Source organism: Pholcus phalangioides, unplaced genomic scaffold (genome assembly GCF_987345545.1).
Source record: "Pholcus phalangioides strain wild (caught in Gottingen) unplaced genomic scaffold, Ppha-v1.0 ptg000042l_1, whole genome shotgun sequence".
Classification (NCBI taxonomy): Eukaryota; Metazoa; Arthropoda; class Arachnida; order Araneae; family Pholcidae; genus Pholcus; species Pholcus phalangioides.
In genome coordinates this window covers 21,444,329-21,470,300 of record NW_028301628.1, presented here as the reverse complement: position 1 = coordinate 21,470,300, position 25,972 = coordinate 21,444,329, and the positions used below count along the sequence as shown (strand labels likewise).

Sequence of the window (25,972 nt, the reverse complement as noted above, 5' to 3'; positions counted from 1 at the left end):
GTGTTACTTAACTTTATTTTATAATGATCCCAATAAGTAAATGACAAAATAAACAAGAGAAAAAATTTGGCTTTTCAAAAAAATTGTTGTGCACCTCAGTTTTAGGTTTTGAATGGCAAAACAATGAATGAGATCAAAAGATTTGAATACTTATGTGACCTTGGATTATCCCTATCACTTCTAGAGCTGCTTGGGCTTTTCAATCGTCTATGTTTTTGTCTTGGACCTGCGGTATCACTATCACTTGACAAAGCATTTTCCTTCAAATGGACTTGATGGAAATCAGCTGAATACACTTCTGATGCATCAAAACTATCATCATCTGTCTCAACATAATCTCTCAATTCTTCCTCTTTCTCATTTTTATCACCATCATAATTCAATTTAGAATCAGTGATGCTCCCTGAACCAAACTTCTGTAATTTATTTTTGTCTTCATTATGCAATGGTGTTGGAGATTTAGAAAAGTTGTCCACATTTTTTGAATGAACTGTGCCATCTGATTGAAGATTACGAGACTGATTTTTTGACTTTTGATTACTGTCATGCCACTGCTTTTTTTTCCCATGATCCTTGCCATATGACTGGTTTCTTACTCTGTGACAGCTGCTATGTGAAGTTGAATTTGTATCATTGATATCTTTACGTTTTTTTCCTCTTTCATATAGAAAACTTCCAATTTTATGAGAATGCTGTTCCTGTGTTTTGGAATTTCTAAAATGTGATCCCAAACTATTTCGTTCTTTGTTGTTCACTGCTACTCTTCCAGATTCATGTGATTGTTTTCTTGAATTGAAGAGATCATTATGAGATCTTGAGCAGGTGTCATTTGGCTGGCAAGGGCTCCTTGAGTTGCTTCTTTCTCTATGATAAAATTCAAAGAGCATTATAATTACGAGCACAAAGAAATCCATTCAAAAGGACCAAAGTCAGATGGCCTAAAATATAGCAATTACCAAAATTGTGATATTGCATGCAGTAACTCATTTAAAATTAAATTTTGCATTTTTTAAATTTAAATTTTGAAATTTAATTTTAAATAAGATTGAATAAATGAAATTTCAAACTTTTACTTCATTTCATGAGCTGAACAGTTTTTTTTATTTTAAATCAATTTTTATTAAATTACATCGGGGCCATTCAAGTATTAAGGCAGCAAATTTTTAGGTATTTTTGACCCCCCCCCCACACTGTCAGCAAAATTTCGTCATCAGCTCTGTCCCCTGTCTACCAATGCATATTGGTTGGATCAGAGACATACGTGTGTGTGTGTGGGGGGGGGGGGGGGAATTGGAGGGCTAGTAGTGCTCCTCCAACAAAAATGTATTTTTTATACAAATACAAATACAACGCCACAACAGGCAAATTGCCCAACGAGGTGGCTGACTTAAGAACATCATGGATCCCCGAGCCATTTTTTTGGAGGCCCTACCTACTACTGCTCCACCACACATGCATCCCGCCCACATCCCCCCCCCCCGCGAAACCCCCAACGAATCGGTACATGCGGGAATGTGCGTGTACGTGTAGTGAAACCTGACGTGAAGTTTTTTTTGTTTCTCTGTAATGCTTGTTATGTGTAGTGCTGCCATCTGCCACCAGTTTTTCTAACTATGAGCGAAGTGTTATGATTGAATGATTTATCATTGTAGGACTGTTGCTCTCTGTGGCGAGACTTTTTAACGGGGAGATCGGCTCACATTTGCACCTTGAAGTTGGGAACCACAGAAAACCAACTTCAGCCGACCACTACTGTGGGGTTCGAACCCGGATCCTCGCATCGCGAGTCCGTCACTATAATGCAATTTTTTTTTTAATTAAAATTTTGGAACACAACACCTGTATATATTAGTATAACCAATTTCTGTTAATCTCAATGCTACTTGAAGAACTCAAAATTTCTTTTTAAGAAATTCATTGCTACCCACCCTCTAAGTCATATATGGTGGACCAAATTTGGCCCTGGGGGTTATCTGATGTGGTCTGCCCACTAAAACCTAATTTTGTAAAAAATGACCTAAGCAGCACAATTACAGATAGATTAGGTGATCCATGGCACAATTCCAGAACATTTAAGCAGCCCATGACACATTTTCAGATCACTCAAGTAGGCCCGTGGCACATTCACAGATCACTTAAGTGACTCGCGACACAGTTCTAGAACACTTAAGCAATCCATGGCACATTTAGATATCCCTAGAGTGACATGTGGCACAGTTTTAGAGCACTTAGCCCCCCCCCCCCCCCCCCCGCAGCTTTACATCACTCAAATTACCCGCAGTCCATTCCCAGATTACTCAGGTGATCTAAGGCATAATTACGGATCACTTGAGTAATGCGTGACACAGTTCCAGAGCACTTGAGCAGCTCGGACACATTCCAACATTACTTGAAGGATCTGTGGGACATTTGGAGATCACTAAAGTGGCCCTATAGAGAACTTATCAATAGGATGAATGTTGGTTCAGATGCCCACAAACTATCAAAAGGGTTTTTCTCATTTTTGGCACACTCAGTTAAGATGTCATAAGAATATTTCATATTTTTATAAAGGGTGGTTGATGATGTAAGTATCATCCAAATCCCCCCCTTCCCCTTGTCATCAAAAGTCAGCAAATCGGAACCCCCATAAATGCTGACATAATACTTGAATGACCACATTGATGCCATGATATTTTATCATGCTTGCAAGCAAAAATTTAATGGTTTTTTTTTTTTAAATTTACAAAAAAATTAAGTATCCAAGATATGTAAAACGTTTTACCAGCATACGATAGCACATAAAATCGAAAACATGTGTAAAAAAATTGAAATAAATCAATCGTTAAATACTATTTTTAATGATATTTCTATTAGAGCAGAGTTTTTCACCATTTAAAAGGTATCAAGTCCCCAAAGCACTATAATTATGTTATTTAAAATGCAAAAAATCTTTTCTTTTGCGTCAATTTTTTTGAATAACTCAGAGTATAAAACTTTGATAATTTCACTTAGATGTCACTGATTATGAGAAAGAACCCCTTTCTAGCATTTAATGAAGAAATGAATATGAAAAAAAAAAATCAAACCTTTTTCTTCCTTTATTGGGATATCTATTTCTTTTGTCATCAACTTCATCATTTCTCCATTTGGTTTCAGAAACATTCTTGTAACAGTCGTATTGATTCCATCTTTGAGCAGACTGATTCCTCCTTAAAAAAGAAATCTCAAGTGGAACAATCATCAAATAACAATAAAAATCATGAAAAAACAAAAATTTATTTTTTAGAAAAATATATGAGCTCAGGAGTAAATATCTAACAACATAAGAAAATGCACACAAAAAAATTAAAAACACAGAAAAATGGCATTACTTGAGACGTGAATTTCTAGAATAAGGAAAACATGAAACTAAAAATAGAATCCTACTGCAATAAAGTGTTAGTGAGCAAATATTACACAAGTTCACTAACTGAAGGATGTACCTAGACAAGTATTGAGCTACTGAAAGAGGCAAAGAAAAATTAAAGAAATAAAAATAATTAATAGATCAATAAGTAATAATTAATATATTAATAAGTAATAATTAATAGATTAATAAGTAATAATTAACAGATTAATAAGTAATAATTAATAGATTAATAAGTAAGATTAATATAAATAAGCAATAAGATGTAAAATTGGTAAAAAGTGTTGGCAAAAAATTAATTCTCTGTAAGTAATATTAAAATACAATATATCATCATTAAATTCAATTGTCAGTATCATGTCAATGAAAGCCTCCCAATTGCACATTTTTTTTTAAATATTTAGTTAAATAATAAATTGCACAATTACAAATTCAATTTCAATCATTTAAAATTACCAATAAATGTTTTAAATTAAAACGCCACTTTTATTTATAATTGTGATCAATTCTAAGACATTGATATTCGGCAGCCGAATATTCAGTATTCAGCCAAAACGTTAGCCAAATCTTCTGTATCCGCCCAAATCACTATTCATCCCATCCCTACTGATAACAAACATTTATAGAGAGAAAAAATCAAACTCAAATCTGATAACTATATATTTTTTGTTATATAATATATACATTAGGTTTAATAAATGCTGAATACTGTTTGGCTGAATACCTAATGCTGAATACTGTTTTGGCTGAATACTGAATTACATAGGCCTATATGATATAACACTGGTCAAAACTTTTTACCTTTTTTTATAACATGAGTGAAATAAGTTTTTTTTAGACTAATTTTGTGGCACTGAATCCAAATAACGTAAAAGATAGCCATCACGTACTGATTTTTCTGTATGAATTATGGTCATTTTTTGGAAATACGCTTATACAGTCAAACCTCGTTAGTGCGTCACCCGGTTAACACGTCACTCCGCTTAACGGGTCACGTTTTGGAAGTACCAAATGTCCTCAGGCAAGAACTGGCACAGCTATGGCTTACTCCGTTTAACGAGTCACTCCGCTTACTGAGTCATATTTTTGCTCTCCCAAGAGTGACTCATTAACGAGGTTTGACTGTACTATGAAAAGCTTACACATCTTGAAATGGAGGAAAGTGCTATATTCTTCAAGCAAATTATAATTAATTTATTACAATAAATCTTTTGTCATATTCATGCATCATTATATATATACGAAATAGCAAAAAAACATTTTTTTTCTTCATACACATACATATAATATCCATAGTGTAAGACATGTATATGTTACTGCCAAAGCCTGATGTTAGCTACTTTATGAAGTGGCCAACCTAGTTGACCTGGCCAATGTTAAAAATCCAGGCTTTCCCCATCTTATATGTCGATCCCTATACATCCCTATATACAGGGTGGTAACTATCGACCACCCAATAATTACACACGTAATTCCTTGTGAAAAACTAATATGGAAAAGTGTTTTCCGTTTTTTGATCTGACCCATAATTAATGAGCTATAACGCTTTAAAAATTGATGACGTCACCTAAAAATCCAGCCAAATTCACAATACGTACACCAAATGTATAACTTGGCATTTTAGACAATGCTAAAAATGCATTAGCCCTGCTGTACTACTTCTTTTGCACTCTAAGATTTTTTTTTTTTTTTTTTGCATTTTGCGAGAAATGCAACCGTAGCTTCAACCCTGATATTAGTAAGCTTATTCATAATGTTGAAACTGTCTTGTTGCTTTAAAATTCCTATGTTCGATCTGTTTTAAAATACTGTAGCATCATTTTGAACCCATATTGCTTATTTAATAGAGTTAAAATTGAACATGTTCAAAACAGGTTTTTACGCTATGTGTACTTCAAGAAAAATCAGTCATAATCATTAGTTGTCAAATGAAATATTTCACTCATCATTCAGTTATGAGATTCACTTGAAACTCGCCATCTCAGGGCCCTTACTAGATATTTTGTAAAAATTTTCACTTTGACATTGATGCATCTGATATTCTTAACCTCATTAATTTTTACTGCCCACAAATCAACCTTAGATCCGTAATCTTTTTATGTTCTTCCATATCATTCTAATGTTTTGAAAAATTCTCCATCGTACTGATCTCTAAGATGCAATCATAATGATGATGTACATTTTTAAATTTTTATCTTATTTTTATTTTATATACATGTTTTTATCTTTACCTTGTGTTCATATATGCAAACTGCAACTGGGCTTTTGCCTGTAGTTTGCATTTTTAAATAAATAACTATCTAGTATCATTTCACATATAGCCTAAATATGAAACTTTGAAAGATATTCAAAATTAAATACCATAACAAAAAAACTACATATGATGGCCATTTTTAAGATCAGATCTGGGATCAGCACCCAAAAATTAATTAAGAACAGATAAATTTTTCTATGTTAGAAAAACCTTGTACACAAAGTTAAAAGGTAATTAATAATATAGGCCTATAATATTTGACATATTTATTTTTCCCCTCTTTTTTTTAATTATTATTATTGGTTTATTATTATTATTATGTTCTATTTCTTTTTCTTTAGTTTTTCTGTATTTCTATTCTGAAAATTACATCAACTAGTATAGATCAAAACATAGTTAGAAAAATTGATGGCAGCACAAGCATAATAAGCACCACACAGAAACAAACTTCACATTAAGCTCCCTACACGCACATTCCAACATGTACCAATTCGTTAGAAGTTCTGCATACATCTATCTTACTTTTAAAGTGGATGGGGGGGGGGGGATCTATTTCAGTTAGGCTACATCTGAACCATAATAATGACAAATATTCAGTTGTATCACGAATACAGCAGGTTCAGTGAGGAGTCCAGGTAAGCCAATTAGCTAAGGAAGATTAATTTGTTCCAGACAGGGCACTCTTAAGAGCATCATGAGTGTGCGTGTGGGCACCATAATTAAATTTTATTATGAATTCAGATTTAGCATTCAAACACAACATAATTTATTTCTCATATATCTTGCCGAGAGGTTGGTGCATTAATCCCTTAGAGTGGGGGGGGGGCAAACTTCCTGCTGTAGCAATGTGTGTGTGTTCTGTTTTCTGATTCACAGATACTATTGTAATCTCCCCATCATAAAGATTCTGAAAGGATGAATCAGATATTGAACTCCAAACACCTTTGAATATATTTTAGTACATTCAGCATGTATCTTATTGGCCTGGGCTACTGCTCCCCGATTTAAAAAAAAATTAATGTAACATTGACTTTTACCCCATCCAGTATAGCCTTACAAGCTCAATTAAACAGAGATGAAAAAAATTATGGTCACTAAGTAAGATTAAAAAGGGAAAAGTTATTTGTCCAAGAGATTACATATACATCAGTTACAAAATGATCAATTTGTGTAAACAATCTTAAACTTAGTTTTTCAGTACATATGGATGAATGAAATTATTCAGACATCTCATTACTTAGAGTCCTAAATAAATTAATAACAATAAAAAAAGCAATTGAAACAAGAACATTATTGAAAAATAAAATGAAGAATATATCAAGTGCTTAAGTATTATAATAACTAAAAAGATTACTTGAATAAGCCATGCCCATATTCAATAACAGAGGATGAGTTTTGGCTCCTAGTATCATGCTGACCATCTAAAACTTGTGATTGACTTTCATTAGCACCCAATGAAAGGGATGGATCTTGGGAAAGATTGTGATGTCCATGTGCAACATTCACTGTGGAACCACTGCTATGATCCTTAGAAAATGAATCAGTTGATTTTGTCTGAGTTTGTGTTAAGACTTCAGTGGAAGAATTAAGATAATTATTGATGCATGATTCAGTTGAAGAAACATCAGTAACACCACCAACAATATCTGCTGAACTCCAACCAATCTGAGAAATGTTTTCATTAGATAATGATAAACATTCCTTTTTGAAGGGGGGTTGTGGAAGGTTATTCTGAGCAATGATTGGTTCAGTTGCATTTGAATTCGTTGAACTATGAGCAAGTTCTGAAGGTGTGATGTTTTTAGAGTTATAAATGACAGAAGTTTTGATGTCCTTCTGACTTTGAACAGTGCTTTCACCTGGAACAGTTTGGTCCTTGATGGTCTGTGAACTGGTAGGAACCTGAAGATCTGAAAAAAGAATTGATGGTGCTGGTGAATGAACAGTCTTGGAAGCTACAGGACCAGAGGACTTAGTAAATGGGCCAGTTTTTAGGTTTTCTACAGCATCAGGAGGTTCTTGCTTTCTGATCTGCAATTGTACTTGGGAGCCAACTGAATCTAACAAACAAGAAAAGTAAATATACGTAAGGAAAATATGTTATCACATTCATAACATTCTGAAACAGAGCAATCAACAAAAACCTAAAGCACACTTCTAATGGTCAAAACAATGGTCATTCTTTACCACATTACTTAAAAACTAATCCAACAAAATTCTGGAGTTACCTTAGACCTAAATCTGTTGGTCCCACTTCCCTCAGAAGTTCAAATAAACATACATCTTCTCCTTCAGAGATGGCTGCCATATTCAATTTAGCGTTCTGCTCAGTTTTCTCAATAGACCCCCTCCCTTCTCAAATACTCTTTTTTTGATTCTATCTACAACTCACCCCCAATATCTTTCTCCAAACAGGGTAGCCTAAAATTATTGAAAAAACTGAAACCCTATTCTGTTGGCCCGATGACATTCCAAATTCCATTCTTAAATTCTGTGCTGATGAAGTCTCTGACTATCTTTTAATCCTGTTCAATGTTTAACTAAATACTATTCTCCTGAACGACTGGAAAATCAATAAAATTATTCCTATTCACAAATCGGGTCCACTTTCCAATCCCCTTAACTTTAGACTAATAACAATCACCTCCTTCTGCTGTAAAATCTTCAAACATATTGTAGGAAAAGAAATTTGTATCCACTTAGACTCCCTCAACTTTTTCCCCCAACCAACACAATTTTAGACAATCTCTCTCTTTAGACAACCTCTCAATTGGCCCTATTTCATCCACGGCCTCTCTGGAGCCATTAATAAAAACCCTCAAACTGATATCATTTTCTTAGATTTCTCTAAAGTTTTTGATAAAGTTTGCAATGATAAATTTCTCCTTAAACTCTCGTGCCTTGGCCTCAACGTGCAATTACTGTATATACTTGTGTATCGTGTATAAGCCGACCCCCCCGCCCCCACTTCAGGACCACCAAATAAATTGAAACCCCATGTATAAGCTGATCCCAAAAAATCTGTGCATTTTCGAGAAAATAAATTCTTATATTTTCATGCAAAATGAATAGCTTAAGAGGAAATTTACAATAGAAAATGATTCAAACTTTTTAATTCATTTCTTCTGAGTCTCCAAGCTCATCATCATAGGGTGCACCATCTTCGTTCTTATCTCCATCTGGGCTGTCATCACCATCGTCATTTTCAAAGAGGATATCATCTTCACTTCCGTCCATTGTATTGCTGATGCAACACTTTTTGGAGGATCGGATGATAATTTTGGTGGAAACAGAATTCCACGCCTCATGTACTCTTTGGCAAACTAGGCGAATGTCAGGTTTCTTCAAGGCACCACTTTTTGTAGTTTCTTTATCATCGGAACTCATCCATTCGATTTTCATATTCTTCAACACAAATTCCTCACATAGTCTTTGAAAGGCTTGGTGATGCTCACATTAGGCTTTGCAATCGATGTTAGACCACTTGGTATCAAAGCCAATGATCTTTTCGATTTCTTTGCCTTGGCTTTGACATTATTGGTTCTGTGGGGTTTGAATATATCCTATACCAATAATGTTGGTTTCTCGAACCCTGCTACAAAAATGACTACTGATTGTGAGAGTTGATATTTTCTCATCAAAAACTGACCAGAGTATAAGCCGACCCCCCCCACTTGAGAAACAAATTTTTCCACACAAAAAACTTGGCTTATAAACGAGTATATACACAGTACTTAATTGGGTGGAAGATTTCCTAAAAGATTTCCTAAAAACTTTGCAAACAGTTTGGCCATTTTAATGATCTACACTCCCCATTCGCACCCGTGAAGTCTGGGACCCCTCAAGGATCAGCCCTCTACCCATTACTTTTCTTACTTTACATCAATGGTCTTCCAGAATCTCTCAACTGCACCACCAGATTATTTGCTGATGACAGTGTAATTTATTATATCATTCATCATGAATCTGATCAAGAACGTCACAAACATAACCTGGCTTCTATCGTGGACTGGTGCTCTTTATGGCAAATGCCAATCAATATCTCAAAAACAGTTCACATGAAAGTTACCAGTAAATTACTTTCTCTTGAATACTCATACTCCATCAATAATTTAATGTTATCCAAAGTTTCTCAAATCAAATACCTTGGTGTCATAATCTCAGCCGACCTACGTAGGAACAAACATGTTGGCTATGTTTACCAGAAGTGTCTTAACAAACTTTTCTTCCTCCGCCGCAACCTTAAACACTCCACTCCCGATATCGGACTACTCTGTTACCAAACTTATACCTCCCCTGCTCTTTCCTACGCTGCTGAAATCTGGGACTCTTACACCTCCAGTAATATAGACAAACTCGATTCAATCCAAAATAAATCCACTCGATTTGCTCACGACTGCTGGTCATCTTTCGTTTCCATGTCTGAACTTAAAAACGAACTTCATTTCCTCCCTCTCTCTACTCTTCGTCTCATTTCTCAATTAACATTGTTTTACAAAATTTTTCATGGTCAATTCAACATAGATACCAGAATAGGTGAATGGAACAAACTCCCAAGCTCTATTGTCGAATCCCCCCCCCCATCACAGGTTTTTGTCAAACATCAAACAATATCTGTAATTTTCAATTACATCCTCTTTTATAGGCCCAAGGGCCAACAATATTGCATAAATAAATACATAAGAATATTCTCAAGTTATTTAAATAATAGTCACTTTCCAGAGAATACTCTCCAGTATTATCCTCCACAAGACTATTCCCCAGTATTCTCATCCATGAGAATATTCTAAGTTATTTATAAAGAATATTTATTATAATATACATTACTATAAATATTCTTGAGAATCTTCTCTAGAAGAACTATTATAAACTGGAGAATAATAAGAATATTCTCAAGTATTTATAATATAAGTTGTAGTAGTCCTTCCAGAGAATATTCTGAAGAAAATTCTCCTAAAGATTATTCTCGAGAATTTTACATCTCTACTGAAGACAAACAAAATTTTTGGATGTTATATCAATTATTAACATGAATGATGTGTCTTTCAATGTGAGTTCTGCAATTCCATCCCTACCAACATGACAGAGATCACTAAGTCCCGGAAAAGTCAAAACAGTATTTTTGACTGTTTTTCTTAGGATAAAAATGCTTTGCTGCAAAGAAATCTGGCTGGTAACTCTTTTTTTTGTCCATTGGTCCATTGACTGGATTTGTTAGGCTTCACACTATCTATATTTACATTTGACAACCTTATCAATTTTTTTTGGGAATCATAATTCTTTAAAACAAGAGGGAAAAATATGACAGCAACAGTTATTTCAAAAATTTCATGGTAATTATGGTTGAACATCAAAGATGAAAAAAATATATTACTTTTTTCCATGCTTTTGAGATAATCAAAAGCAGCTGGTGGTGGCAATGGCGGTGGTGGACAGTGAATACTGTGAGATTCTGCTGAAAATGTTGGATGTTCATATCTTGGGTCCGTGTTTGATACTCCAGAAGCCTCAGAATACCAATTCACCATTGGTTCTGAACCAGGTACCGCTGGCTGTTCATACATGGAAAATTGAGGAGGTACAGATGGTGCTGGCAGATTGTAACCTAAGTATCTGCTTTCTTGAGAGTTAGGTTCAAAATACTCTGAAGGTGGAACTTGCTGACATTGATTGGCTGGATTTGGCCAAGCATGCATTCCTGTATAAGCAGTGTGCTGAGTATTCCAAGGTTGAGAAAAATCTGGAAATCTATCATGTTGGAAATTTCTACCATGTTGTTGGAAATTTCTACCATTTTGTTGGAAATTTCTACCATGTTGTTGGAAGTTTCTACCATGTTGTTGGAAGTTTCTTCCATGTTGTTGCATTGGATAAGGATTTGGGAACCTTGGTCCCAATGGATTCATCCTGGGTCCTGATTGGCAGGCTCTCCATTGGTTATCGTTGAATCCATACATTCTTTCACAAGCTGTAAAATATGTAATGATTATAGTTGTAAATAATATCTGTATAAATATTCATAAACTGACAGAAAAATCCAAACTTGTATCTTAAAGCAACACATTATAGAAGGATGACATAGGTGTTAAAAAACTGGCATGGTGTACACTCAGAGGTAATTGAATTACAGAGAGATTTCAATATGAAAAGAGGTACAGTGGACAGTCCATAACCATCATGATACAAACCTCATGAAGCGATAGGTCCTACATGCCAGCAGGATACTTTTCAAGCCAGCTAAGGAAAACACGAGCCAGAGCCACAAAACATTAAGCATGTTTCGTGTTCTAGTGATACTGCCATGATTTTTCTTTCAAACTGAGTACAATTACAGTCTATTGCCATATGCCTGAGTGGCGCAGCGGTAAGATGCTTGTCTTCCACTATGAAGGTAAGGGGCAGTTCAAGTATTACGTAAGCAAATTTTTAGCCATTTTTGACCCCCCCCCCTTGTCAGCAAAATTTCATCATCAGCTCTGCCCCCTCTGGGAGGGCTTGTACCCCCCCCCCCAAAATGATCAAAAATTTATTTTTTTTAATGCAAAAAATAGTTTTTTTAATTGAAATATTCGAAAGAAAATACCTTTGTTATAATCAATTTCTATTAATTTCAATGCCATTTTGAAGGCTATGAACTCAAAATTTATCTTTAATAAATTCATTGCAACCCACGCTCTAAACCATATAATGATAAATCAAAGGCCATAAAGGCCCTTGGACCAAATATGGCCTTGGGGGTTATCTGATGCAGCCTGCCCTCTTCACACCTAATTTTGTAAAAATGAACTAAGCGGCACATTTACAGATCGCTTAAGTGTCCCGTGGTACGATTCCAGAACATTTAAGTGGCCTATTTTCAGATCACTTAAATGACCCGGGACACAGTTCTAGAACACTTAAGCGATATGTGACACATTTAGAGATCCCTTGAGTGACATATGATGAAGTTTTAGGCCACTTAAGTGGACCCCATTGCGGTTCCACATCACTCAAGTTACCCGCGGCACATTCTCAGATTATTTACCTGATGCATAGCACAGTTCCAGAGCACTTAAGCGGCCCGGACACATTTCCAGATCACTTGGATCCGCGAAACATTTAGAGATCACCAAAGTGGCTCTGTAGGGCACTTATCAATAGGGAGAATGTTACCTCAAGTGCCCACAAAATATCGAAAGTTTTTTCTCATTTTTGGCGCATCGAGTAAGATGCCATTAAAAATATTTCATATTTTCATAAAGGGTGGTTTATGGCGTGAGAATTAACCAAACCCTCTCTCCCCCCCTCCTTGTCATAAAAAGTTAGCGAATCGGAACCCCCCCCCCCCCCATCGATGATGGCGTAATACTCGAATGCCTCCTTACCATCAAAGTCCATGGGTTCGAATCCAGGCATAGAACATCCGAAACGGTTTCTTTAGCTACTGAGCCTGAGAAGACCACTGATGGATGGAGCCTTCATTTCCCACCCAACTTCACTAGTTGGAAATTGCGTATTGCGATATATGACTGGAGTTGGTGTGTGGTAAAGTAGTCTATTGCCTTAAGCAATTTGCTACTGATTGTGTTGTACACTGGAAGTTGTGTGTGGGGGATACCTAACAGTGTGAGTGTGCATCTAACGTTGTGTTTGAAACTTCCGTGCTGCTATCTATGTGTTAATTGAAACATTGTGTTAATTGATTAAATATAATGATTGAATATTTGTATCGTTGTAGGCCTGTTGCTCTCTGTGGTCAGCCAATCTCCCTGTTACTTCCCTGATTAATGAAGACAGATGGCAGCAACAGCCTTCATTAATTAGAAAATTTGTGATATGAATAAAAATGGCATGCTTTTTTTTCCAATACTTAGTATTGAACAGAAAAAAACAGGTAAGCAGGAATAGATTAAAATTCTTGGCAAAGTACAACAAAAAAGAAGAAAAGCATAAAAATTTGTGCAGGCCAGACGGTAACTCTTTTTTATGCATTACAAAGTGATCGGCTCAGTAAAAAACCATGAATGGTGTTGGAACGGCACCTGCAACATAAGAAATGTCGGAGCTGGGCGCAGACCAAGAAACATGTGCAGGTGCAGATCACATTTCTGCTGCAGGACGTCTCCCACCAAAAGATTAGCAAATCAATTATTTTGGCGAGATTGTCTTTATTTGACAGCATCCAGCGTCAGCATTTATGGTGCTACAAGTACTGTTCTAATGCTATTCATGTTTTTTCACTACGTTGATTGCTTTGAAATGCATAAAAATGAATGTCTGCCCTGGATTTTTATTTATCGATTATGATTTTATACAATTTTGCCATGAGAACTAGGTTTTAGCTTTTCTTCTCATTCTCGAGAGCACACTCTAATTTCATTCCCATTCGTTGGTTTTTACAGCGGTGCTAGGGACTTGTATATCGGCAAGGTTAATTCACTATCATCCCATATGTATGTTTACATACTGATATCATCATCGTGCCCCCCCCCCTCCAGAGCTTCAAGTCTATCTCTGCTTATGTCTAAGGCTTTCTCATGGCCCCTACCCCACGCTTATATATGTCCTGAAGCTATATAAAACATTCATACTCAATACAATGCTCTGGTTTTTATTTAAATGCTTGAATAAACCGCTTTTTGACCTTCCTTGGTTGGGTCGAAGTTAGTTATGTATAATCGAGTACGTATTCAATTACAGCACTAACATGTTCAAAATGTAATTGTCAATTGCTGAATATTTGCATCACACTAAATTAGTTTGCTTATAGAAAATTAAATAATCGTACTTAATTAACAATCATCATAATTTTATAAATAATCATCGTCACACAAAACTTGCTTGTAATTTCATGAACAACTTCTAAAATTAATCTTTAGATGTTTACAGCAGCTCCGGCAGAGACCACAACAATAGCTGCTCGATTGATACGTCTGTGACCATACTTTAAAAAGCTCCTTATATTTCAATTATACAGGGCTTTTGGTTTCGATATTTATTTCCTGCATGGAATAAAAAAAACCATTGCAGCACGCATAAACTCGGTCAAATACTTCTTCACGAATTAATAAATTGTATTAAAGAGTATTATTGGGTTATTGAAGGACATAAACTTATCAAATATACTTTTATTTAGAGACAGCTTCCTTTCTGATAATTTTAGGCACATTTTGCTTCAGGCTATATAAATGTAAAATACACATAAACAGTCTTTAAAGCCCTATGTAAAAAAATCGGCAGTTGAAATTGCATGGTATTTTGAAGATTGGGTGTTATTTAAATCCTCGTTTTCAATTCCTTTCTTTGTAGGTTGTTTTTTGTATTAAGTTGTGTGTATGAGGATTTCATTTCTTCTTGAATTTTGAAATTAATACAGTTTCAGTGTTCGTAGTTTGTCGTCTGCTGTTTAGATGTCGTCCAAAATTTGTCGTCAGGTCTTGGTTATTCTAAGGACAATTCATTTTTGGTGGTTCTTCAAACGGATCAAGACGTCGTAGGTAATGGGAGCGAATTCATTAATAAAATTCAGCCATAATTTATCAATTTGATCATTTTCTCCCTCAGTTTCAATATTATAAAGTTCATTTTCGTTAAATTTAGAGAATATCTTATAATTTCGATAATTTTAATTTCCAAGTTATTTCTTTAGTGTATAATCAGCACCTTCTAGAGATAGAAGGCCTTTGCACTGTTTACCATTCAGACTACCTAGCGAGTTTGTCACATTTTGAAACACGGCATCCTATTACGTTTCTTCTTGTTTTGGCGTGGAATCTTCCCGATTGGCTCCCAAATACCACATAGTGATTGGATGTGGGGCATAGAAATCGGCAATTCTGAGCCTGGTCATTTCTTTTCCTCACAATGATGATACTGGCACGAGCAGGGAATTTTTTTCCCTGAATATTCTGAGGGAAAATGGACTACTTACTGACATCACAAGCGGAGGCCTTCTTAGGAGGTGCTGGTATAATGCTCATGCAAGTGCCGTCTTAACCATGGGCCCACCTGGCCGCAGAAAAAAGCTAAAGTAGTTGAGTTTTTTGAAAATTTGCCAGGTAAGGGCCTGAAAAAATCACAGCTCTGGGATTCGTGATGCTCTTAAGATGGCCCTGTGGTCATGGGCACAGTCAGAAGTAATACACAAATTTCTTTAATTTCCTCTAATTTTCATAGGCCTAAACATATATTGGGCTTGACCACAGCCACAATAGAAGGGAGCAGGCGGGTTTGTGCTGAACCAGAGATGAATCGCCCTTTAACACTGCTCCTTCTAAATTACATGGGGCGCCAAAACGTGTGCTTTCCCCAGCTGACAACATGTAGTTGTGGCCCTTTGCCTGATTCCCTCTCCCTTATGCCATCTTAACGCATGGGCCCTCGTGAAAATCATCAAGTGAGGAGTAAAATTTGATCTTGTTAAATTTTTGGGAAAGTAAACCTGTCAGCCAATAGAAATCACCAATTCTGAGCTTGGTCATTTCTTTTCCTCACAACGATGATACTGGCATGAGCAGGGAATTTTTTTCCCTGAATATTCTGAGGGAAAATGGACTACTTACTGACATCACAAGCGGAGGCCTTCTATCTCTAGGAGGTGCTGGTATAATGCTCGTGCAAGTGCTGTCTCAACGCATAGGCCCATCCGGCCACAGAAAAAAGGATAAGTAGTTGAGTTTTTTGAAAATTTGCCAGGTAAGGGCCTGAAAAAATCATAGCTCTGGGGAAGAATTATAATTGGGGGGTGTTCCCCCCCAAGAACAATAATTTCCCCAAAGCCCATACTTGACTAGAGATACTTGTGTACCATATATTTGCCAATACAGTGGAACCTCCCCTAACGGATACCTCCCGTTACAAAATACTTGATTTCCCAGTCTCGTGTAATAGGGTTTTAATGTATTTCACTCCCCGCTAGCAGACACTCTCGATAGCAGGCAGTAAAGTCAGACAAACTAATTTTATTTCCAAACTCTAATTTATTAATTTTTGGTCATAAATTGAGAATTTATCATATTCAATTAAGATTATGTTTAATACTATGCTCGTGTTGATAAATCTTCAATTAATTTTACTTATTTAACTGAACTTAACTATGATCTAGAATGGTGAATTTGAATGGTAATGTTATGTAGGATCCCTCAAAAAAATTTCATCATTTAAAGAAACTGCATGTCATTTGAAAACTTTTTGTAATTGGAAGCAAGACTGTCTTGTGAGCATCATGGGTCCCCTTGGCCAAGTGGTTTTTTTGTAGCCTTACTAGGTAAGTTCTAAAAATTTCAACCAAATCTCATTTTTGTGAGGTGCCTGGGTAAGTCCATGCGTTAAGACAGCATTGATTGGCAGTATGGTCCTAAAGCCAACAGTTACAGAGATAGTTCTACGGATAGACGATCTGAATCACTGTATACATAGCCATGTTTCACACATTGATGATGAAAATTAATTTTCCAACTTGGCAATACCTCTGATTAGGGAATTATAGATAAGTAGAAGCTAATAAAAAGCATTAAAAGTTCAAAATTGAAAAAATAATTCAAAAATTGAAAAAATATTTATTTTTCTCAAAGTAACAGCTATAAATTGGTTTCTGAAAAATTTAAAACAATGAGAGCATAGAGGAACTTGTGTGCAACTTCAATTCCGAAAAATTAAAAGTTGCTAATGCTTTATTAGTTAATGTATTCATTTTGAAAACTGGGAGCCGTGTTCCAACATAGTTTATTCTAATTTTTTTTTTTTTTTTTGTTCCAATCTGATTAGATGGAAATTAAGGTTCGATGGGATATAAGGTGACAGAGGACCGTCTCGGAGCCATTGCAAGTTTTTTTTTCACCCCCTTAAGCCTGGAGAAGATTTAAATGAAATCATACGTTTTTGCAGATGTTCAGTTAAAGAAATTACTTTTAAACTAATCATTTAATTACGGTAATTTAAAATTGTTTATGTTTATAAAACAAAGTCTTGTCTATGATATTATATAGTAATATTTGTATTGCTTAAAAATTTATGTGATATTTTCCTTCGTAAAATTTTTTTTTCACTAATATGACCACCAAAAATTGGATTTATAACTAAGCTTTCAATTATACAGGTCATTATAGCTCAAAAGAGCTTAAGCAAACTCTTTCAATAATAATTATATAGGGCATTTAAGGTCAATGGGCCAAAACAAGCTCTTTACAATAATTCCTTTAAATCCCCACTTGTTAAACAACAAACGCTCATCATGATAAAATGTGATAAAAAAATAGTGTAATTAAGTTATTGCAATACAGTTACATTGAAAATAAAACATGAAGACATTCCAGATCAAGCGCGGATCGAAGGGGGGGGGGGGATTTATTGTGTAGCTTCATTGCATCATCCCATATTTTACAGGACAGACAGATTTTTCGTTGTTATTCGTGTAATTATTGAGGTGGGCTATTTCCCCCTTAGATTTGCACCCGTTCCAGGTTATATAAAACCTGAAAACAAAATATATAGTTACCTCTTATCAGAAAGTTGATGAATTCTGATGGTTTCTGTTATTATTTCATATCAAAAGTTGTTGCTTTTCAAGATGAGATGCAAATGTCTTGCATTATTATATTCTGCTTGGATGCTATGCAGAACCTGCGTGAGAAGGGGGGGGGCACTTTTCCTTAATTAATTTTAAAAAATTATTTTATTGGATCTATGGTCACCCCATAGGGTCGCCACCTCCTCTTGGGAGAATCTCTGGATTTCTGGATTCCAAAAGTTTGCACGTCTGCAAATGTACAGCACAGTATGCCTCCAAAGCTCAAAATTTCCATTCCAGCTCCTATATGCATTGAGCTGGAGATATTAATTAGTGTGCTTATTTATGCTCTGAAGTAGTTCTTTTAAAAGTGAAAATATTTATTAAACTATCCTTGGGAACCACACGTGAACCATGAATTAGGCAAGGGAGCCACGGGTGGCAAAAGTTTCAGGACCTCTGCCCTAAGGTGCCGTGAGATTTGTTATCTGTCTTGTGAGTAGATATGACGACACGAAAAATATGTGTGAGAGAGAAGCGCTAGTTTAATTCTTAAAGGTGCAGCAAGCATGGCTCCCCACAAGCAGAGGGGCTGGCAGGGCTCATCACAATTTTCATTTTCTGTTTTTTTATGTTAAAAATTAACTATAGAGAGGGGGCCCAGTGAAAAGGCTGGTATGGGGCGCCTGCCAAAGATCCCGGATTAGGGGCCCTGCTCCAGGATATTTGAGGCCATGGCAGCAAATATAAAAGTTCAAAATTCCTTAGAGCAGTGATTTCCGATGAGTGTGTATTGACATCTTATGAATAAAATTATGAAAGTTGTAATGTGGCTGTGATTCATGAAAACTGTGTCATGGCACTTAAGGGTATTGTCAAAGTGTCTTGAGATTAGATGGGTGCTGCAAGATTCTTAAAACTTTCAAAAGTGCTATGAACAGAGACCACTCTTGGGTGATGCGGCTGCACGGGAGAGGGGGGACACTCTTAGAGGGGTGCTAAATCAGAGTTGAAAGGGCAAAAAAAGCTTTGTCAGCCAAAAAGATATGACTAGTGTTCCAAAAAATTGGTTTGTTTAACATGGGTAGATTTTTCTCTAGCTGCCCCTGGCTATAAACATAAGTTTGGGAATCTGTCTCGGAATCAGATTCTCTATGAATGTTATTTTTTATCATCAAAGTGGCCCACCAGTATAAATTTCTTATAAAATGGCCTGAAGCTTCTAAATATATGCCTGTTCTCTAAATAATAAAGGTGAGGTTACTGCCCACATGGACATGAAGATGTTTTTTCAATTAACTTGCAGTATTTATAGCGCATCTTGTATGTTTTTGGAATATTTGACACATTTTAATTTAAGAAAAAAAATTCATTTTAATACGATCCATGATTATCTTTCTTTTTTTCTTTTAGTTTAGTCCTTAATGTCAAACTTGTGAAATCTGGAAACTAGTTTTGAAAAAAAAATCGTAAAACCATGTCTGGTAAATATTCAGTTTGTTTTTACTTTAATTTTTCATTGTAATTATAGTTATTCTTACTGTTGTCTGTAATATGACATCACTATTAATTCTATATTATCATTGAATGAAAAAAAAAGTTCGCATGTGTGTGTCAACTTTAATAGTGATTTTTTTTTTTTTTTTTTTTTTTGTGAACTCTTTGAATAGCACAGAAAAAATCGCTAAACCCCTTGTAAAATGCCATATCTTCCTTTTAGGGTCATTCCAAATGACCCTAAAAGGAAGTGCCATACTATGGGTTTCAAAAAATGAAGAATGCGAAAAGGGTGTAAATGGGATGAGTGAGAGGCGTTGGGAATAGGATTGTTTTTGAATTACGCTCAGGCACTAATATCTTTCAACTGCCTTTCCAATGCCTTTCAACATTTTCACATGACCTAAGTAACATTCACAACCAAAATAAGCTAATAATAATATAATTTCCATCCATAAGTAATGGAATTCTATAAAAAAAAAAAAAAATTTAAATGGTATAAAATTTATGTACCAACTCACGAAATGGTATAAAAACTTAAATGCAAAAATTTCATTTAATCTATTAAAATTTTTTCATAAATAGTGGCCATGACCAATGAAGCAGCCCCTTGTATACCCCTTAAAAAACATGTTTCTTATAGCAGTTCCTACAGTAGAGCCTCGATAATCTGAGGTGGCCTTTGTCCCATCTACCTCGGATTATCAAAAAAACTTGAATTATCGAAAAATTATATTTAAAAATATTCTTTAAATATTCGCTTTATTTTTTAAAAAAAGACAAGCAGTACTAGCATACTTAATGTATTTTTATACTTGTGTTACACAAGTATGTAATTACATACTATGTGTTTCAAAAAATGATGAATGTGAAAAGGGTGCAAATTCAAGAGATGAGTGAGAGGCGTTGGGAATGGGATTGTTTTTGAATTACGCTCAGGCACTAATAGCTTTCAACTGCCTTTCCAATGCCTTTCAACATTTTCATTATATATATATATATATATATATATATATATATATGTGTGTATGTATGTATGTATGTATATATATATATATATATGTATATATATATATATATGTATGTATATATATATATATATATGTATGTATATATATATATATATATATATATGTATGTATATATATATATATATATATATATATATATATATATATGTATAATTTAGTTCTGTGTGCATTATTGTTTGTTTAGTGACCAAATACTCTCTAAATATTCTCTAAAAACAATTAGGTATTGGAAAGAAAAAGCAACTGCTTCACTCGAGATCTGTCTTGAAAGACCTCCATGGTGAACTTTCTGCTGCTATAAGTACACTTCTAAAGCAAAAATCGTCTCTAGAACTTACCCTTAGACAAAAGGTAAATCATTATTGGCAGTGTGTCTGAAAAGTTTTGTGTTGCCTTATGTGTCAATTTCATGCCTTGTGTGCTTTAATTTATTGAATGACATTTGGGACAAATTTATCATCTATATCTATTTCATTTTTGAATCTCGACGTAAATTCACCTCTCTATGGAAAATGGATATTATATTGGGAGGTTGTTCTATAGGAAGTTTTAAAAAAAAACTTCTTGAGACAATTTTGTATTTGGATGGAATAAAAGATTATTAATTTTTTTACAATGTAAGTATGTAATTAGTTCCACAATGAAAATGTATTGGGTTAGAAAATATCAATGAAATGGTAATTTCATGAACAGTGGCAATTAATGTACATACTAAGGTAACTGGTATCGTGTTGTGATAATTTTTTTGTTGAATGCATGTGAACAAGAATGTGTTGATTTTCAACAGAAAAACATCAGTTCAATCCTCTGTATATTCTATTATTATCTGAAGGAAAGTGATTCATTATGAATGCCCATTAGGCATGTCCTAATGTCAATTCAACCTTTCATACTCCTTTCTCATCAGCCTGGATTCTGAGGAACCCTGGCCATGAGAAATGAAGGGAGTCAGTCATGCAATAGTCACACATAGGTATTTATCAAGCATGCCATTGCATCTTTAACCATTACAAGCCGATTATACCAAATTCTACATCATCAAAAGTCAGTCATAACCCCTATTAAAGATAGATTTCACTCATTTGTTTCAAAGAAAGGATGAAGACCAGATTCACTCCCATCTCAGAGAGATATCAAAGCGTTCCTGAAGGATGGGTGTATTGGAAAGTTTTATTAAAATCAAATAAACAGTCACCTCAGACGAAGACACCACAATATAAAATAAATTTTAAAAAATCGATACAATCATCTTGAAACATCAACCATCAATCTGGAATCATATAACAGATAAATAAAATATATAAACAATTTAAGCCAATGGGTATAATTTTTCTTGCTGCAGAAATCATAATTTTCATTTTCCACCCTTGCTTCTCTAGATGGTAAGTGATTCGTTTTACCAACAATTTTTCCAGGACTTTACTCATTGTAGACGGTAAGCAGATGAGGTGATAGGACTGCAGCATTCCTATCTTTCTTTATGAAAAGCAAGACCTTACCATTACAAATGAATTGCCTGAAAATATCCTTTTCCACTTTCCCCATCCACTGTTTCTTAAAAAAATGGACCCATACTTTCGGTGTGAAACTAAGCACCACACACCAATTTTGATCAAATGCAGAGGCTTTTTATAATAGACGTGCAGATTTTTGGTGCACTAAATTCTGATGTTTGATCTGATCTGGAGCTTTCAACTCCGGAACAACGCGACAGGTACTTTCTTCAGGGTTGTGTGAACAGTACAACATTTCAACATTTTGTCCATTAGTTCTCATATTTCATGTTCATTCAACACAGACGGATGCCTACTTTTCCTGCAGTCTTCAACATTTTCAGTTTCCTTAAAATAGGACACCACTCTTAAGATTGTCTTATTGGGCACAGAAACATTTGGGAATTCATTTCTGAATGCCTTAATAACAGCTTCAAACGAATGAGTTGAAAAATACTGTTTAATCATAAAAATTCTTTGCTTCTGGCAAAAAAACCTATCTTAATCATACACTGGTGTAAGAAATTAAGAGAATTTGCAGACTTGGTCGATTATCTCTAGAACTACTGTACCGATTTTTAATGAAATTTCATATGTACCTACATTGATACAATACAAACCAAATAACCATTCAATAATTGTAATACACATGCATGATCGTGCGTAACACTCGTTGGAGTCGGAAGGTATGAAACAGCGGTTGCAGAATAAACAAAAAAATGGGTTAATAGATAGGTTAATAGGGGGTATGGTCCCTTCTTACAGATATACAGGTCTCGCAGCGTGATTTCATACTTGAAATAAGGCAGTTTATCATTTCCTGTGGCAATTGGTCCCACTCGTTCAGCAACGCTGTTTTCATTCCCTGGATGGTTCCCGGAGGGGGGTTGCGAGTTGCAATTGCCCTCTCCAGAGCGTCCCAGACATGTTCTATAGGGTTAAGGTCTGGAGATCTGGCTGGCCAATCCATCCGGCGAATATCCTCACTCTCTAGAAAATCGTTGAGCAGAAGAGCTCTATGTGGCCTTGCGTTGTCGTCCATTAAAATGAACTCAGGGCCAACTGCACCCCTGAAAAGACCAACATAGGACTCCAAGACCTCATCCCTATACCTCACACCAGTCACAGTGCCTCTTTCAAAGACATGGAGAGATGTGCGGCCATCCAACATGATGCCTGCCCAGACCATTAAACCTCCTCCACCATAATGGTCAATTTCACGGACATTGGAGGGTAGGTAGTGGATCCCTGGTTCTCTCCATATGAACGTACAGCAAGAATCTGTGCTTAGGCTGAACCGGGACTCATCAGTGAATAGAACGGTCACCCATTGATCCATACTCCAATCTCTGTGCTCTCTGCACCATGATAAATGGATTCTCCTGTCCATAGAAGTGAGCGGGACGCAAACAGCAGGTCTTCTTGCAAACAACCCTCTCTCATGAAGTCTTTTGGAAACAGTCACCCTTGATACACAGGTTCCTGCGGCTGCATACAAGTCACGAGAGAGCGGAGAAGCTGTAGCACTCCTGCACTCCTGTTATGCCTCGCTATAATCGACAAATGGCGATTTTCTCTGGCCATCGTGGCTCTTGGACGACCTTGCCCAGGCTTTCTCTCGATGGATCCGGTATACTGGAACTGTTTCCATAAGTTACACACGATGCTGGGAGTTAAATTGAACTCTCTACAAATCTGGACTTGAGATTGGCCTGCTTCTAGCCTCCCCACAATTCGCCATCTCATTCCATCATTTAAACGTTGGTGGTTACTCATTTATACTGTTACAATTTGAAATTAACCGATTGCTGCAAAATAACACCAAGAAATTTGCCGAGGTGTGCTAGCGAACGAAATGTGTCTTAACTTACGCGTGCTTATAAAGCCTGTTTCTCTACTGGCTCCGCATACAAATACGTGTACACTTATGTATTTGACTTGCAATATTTGCATTTTTGTCTAGAAGCAGTGGTTTTACATTCAGTTCAGTTTTTTTTATTAATTTCGATAAAATATGCAAATTCTCTTAATTTATTTCACCAGTGTACAACAAGCAATGAGCCACTGAAAGTATCAGTGAGCATGGGAAATGTGGAAAAAAGAAAGAAAAAACTACTTTTTTCACGTAGGCGGAGATGGACTTGAAAGTCTTGGGAGAACACAGTTATTATTGCTGGGGAACACGATGATGATGTCAATTCATATATACATTAGATCAATCGACTCCCTCTTTGATGCTGGGCGGGAGGTACCCATGCGCCCCCATATCTCCGCCCATGCTTGAACACTATAGTGCTGATGTCTATGAAAAACTTTTCATTTACAATCAGTTTAATTTGACAAATTGATTTTTTTGTAACGGGTTGCAGGACTTTTTGATCACGAGAGCTATGCCCTGTACTACTTATTAGAAAAGTGCACAAGGTGTCAGTTGCAATTTTCACAAAGTGTTATTGTTGGAAAAAGATCTTGTCATGGGTAGTAGAAAAGCCAATGAAACTACCCATTGAAGATGGGGCTAATTTATTTATATCATTGAAAAATACCTCTGTTCTTACAAATAAAACTAAACAGAATTTATGTAACTTTGATGTGTGAACATTTTTACAAAATATACATAGCCTACATATTCATTTGAAATGTACATCAGGATATTTCAATGAGAATACAATCAAGTCATCAAACTACAAAGTAATATAAAAAAATTTCAAATTGATGTTATTTTTATTATTTACTGATTTTCGTACATTACATACTTATTTAAAAATCTATTACTCCATCCATACTGTTTATTTTGTACAATTCCAATGACAACACAACATTTAAATCAAGTACAACTAAATAAATAAATAAATTGGCTTTTATCTTGAAAACTGCAACTCTGATGGGTAGTTCCATTGCTTCTTTACTACACACAACAAGACCTTTCCAGCAATACCACTTTTATCAAAATCACTGACTGACACCTTGTGCACTTCTCTACAGTCTGTGTGTCGTAAAGTTTGCAGTGAAAGGAAAGCTACGAAGGACTGCATAACTTCTTTCTATGGCATTGAAAGCCTCTTAACTAATATATCAATGCGCAGCTTTAGTTAGGTACGTCAGATTCTTGCCAAGCTCACTGAGAAAAATTACTTTTTGTACATAATGTGATGCCGTGTAGAAAAATTGCATAGTAAGTTAATAATTTTATGATGGAAAAAGAGAAATTCCAATCATCAATACTTTCAGAAATTAAAGTATGGTTTTTGAAATCAATATTTTTTTAAATTGAAAAGCAATTTTAAAATTTGAAAAAAAAATAATTTTCTGCAGAGCACTTACTTTTCATTGATTAGCCATAAATAACATGAAAAATTTTGGTTAGCATAGTAAAATTTTCCTGCAATATTTCCCTTTCCTCTTCTGAAAATTATTTAGCCGTCCCAAGTAAGGAATATACATATTCTAATCTATCGGCTTTAGCATGATTCGGTCAAAGCCAAGAACTGTTTGTCGTTGGTCTGCATTATTGTAATTTTCTTCATTATGTATATTCTCCTTCATAAGCTAGCAATGAAATTTAATATTCTCCTTCATAAGCTAGCAATGAAATTTAATATTCTCCTTCATAAGCTAGCAATGAAATTTAATATTCTGCTAACAATAGCTAATTCTGGCATGCTGAAAACAGCTGCATAGCAAATATTTCTATTTGTTTCAACGGTTTTCTTGATGATGTACAACAAAAAATAATGCTGTGGAAAAATATAACTGAACTTCTCCTTGAATGGGAGCCTCTCTTGCTCTCTTTTGCTGATACTTTTATTGGCAACATAATTT

At 35.3% G+C, this 25,972-nt stretch overlaps 2 protein-coding genes across 3 annotated transcripts in view; one reads left to right on the top strand and one right to left on the bottom strand.

The window, feature by feature from the left end:
- drosha (ribonuclease 3 drosha) overlaps nucleotides 1-14,558 on the bottom strand; it is a 76,487-nt gene extending 61,929 nt beyond the window's left edge. Inside the window, exons 1-5 of the mRNA XM_089254666.1 lie at nucleotides 14,410-14,558; nucleotides 11,017-11,610; nucleotides 6,997-7,702; nucleotides 3,069-3,191; nucleotides 160-864 (exon numbers count right to left, since the gene is read on the bottom strand). Of these exons, the coding sequence (XP_089110792.1) occupies nucleotides 160-864; nucleotides 3,069-3,191; nucleotides 6,997-7,702; nucleotides 11,017-11,599 (2,117 nt within the window). The 5' untranslated portion in view covers nucleotides 11,600-11,610; nucleotides 14,410-14,558. The remainder of the gene's footprint in view (nucleotides 1-159; nucleotides 865-3,068; nucleotides 3,192-6,996; nucleotides 7,703-11,016; nucleotides 11,611-14,409) is intronic.
- Nucleotides 14,559-14,884: 326 nt separating this feature from the next.
- LOC149064646 (uncharacterized) overlaps nucleotides 14,885-25,972 on the top strand; it is an 88,618-nt gene continuing 77,530 nt past the window's right edge. For both annotated transcript variants that reach the window (XM_089254962.1, XM_089254961.1), the window contains exons 1-3: nucleotides 14,885-15,118; nucleotides 19,543-19,613; nucleotides 20,881-21,008. In XM_089254962.1, the coding sequence (XP_089111088.1) occupies nucleotides 19,607-19,613; nucleotides 20,881-21,008 (135 nt within the window). In that variant the 5' untranslated portion in view covers nucleotides 14,885-15,118; nucleotides 19,543-19,606. The remainder of the gene's footprint in view (nucleotides 15,119-19,542; nucleotides 19,614-20,880; nucleotides 21,009-25,972) is intronic.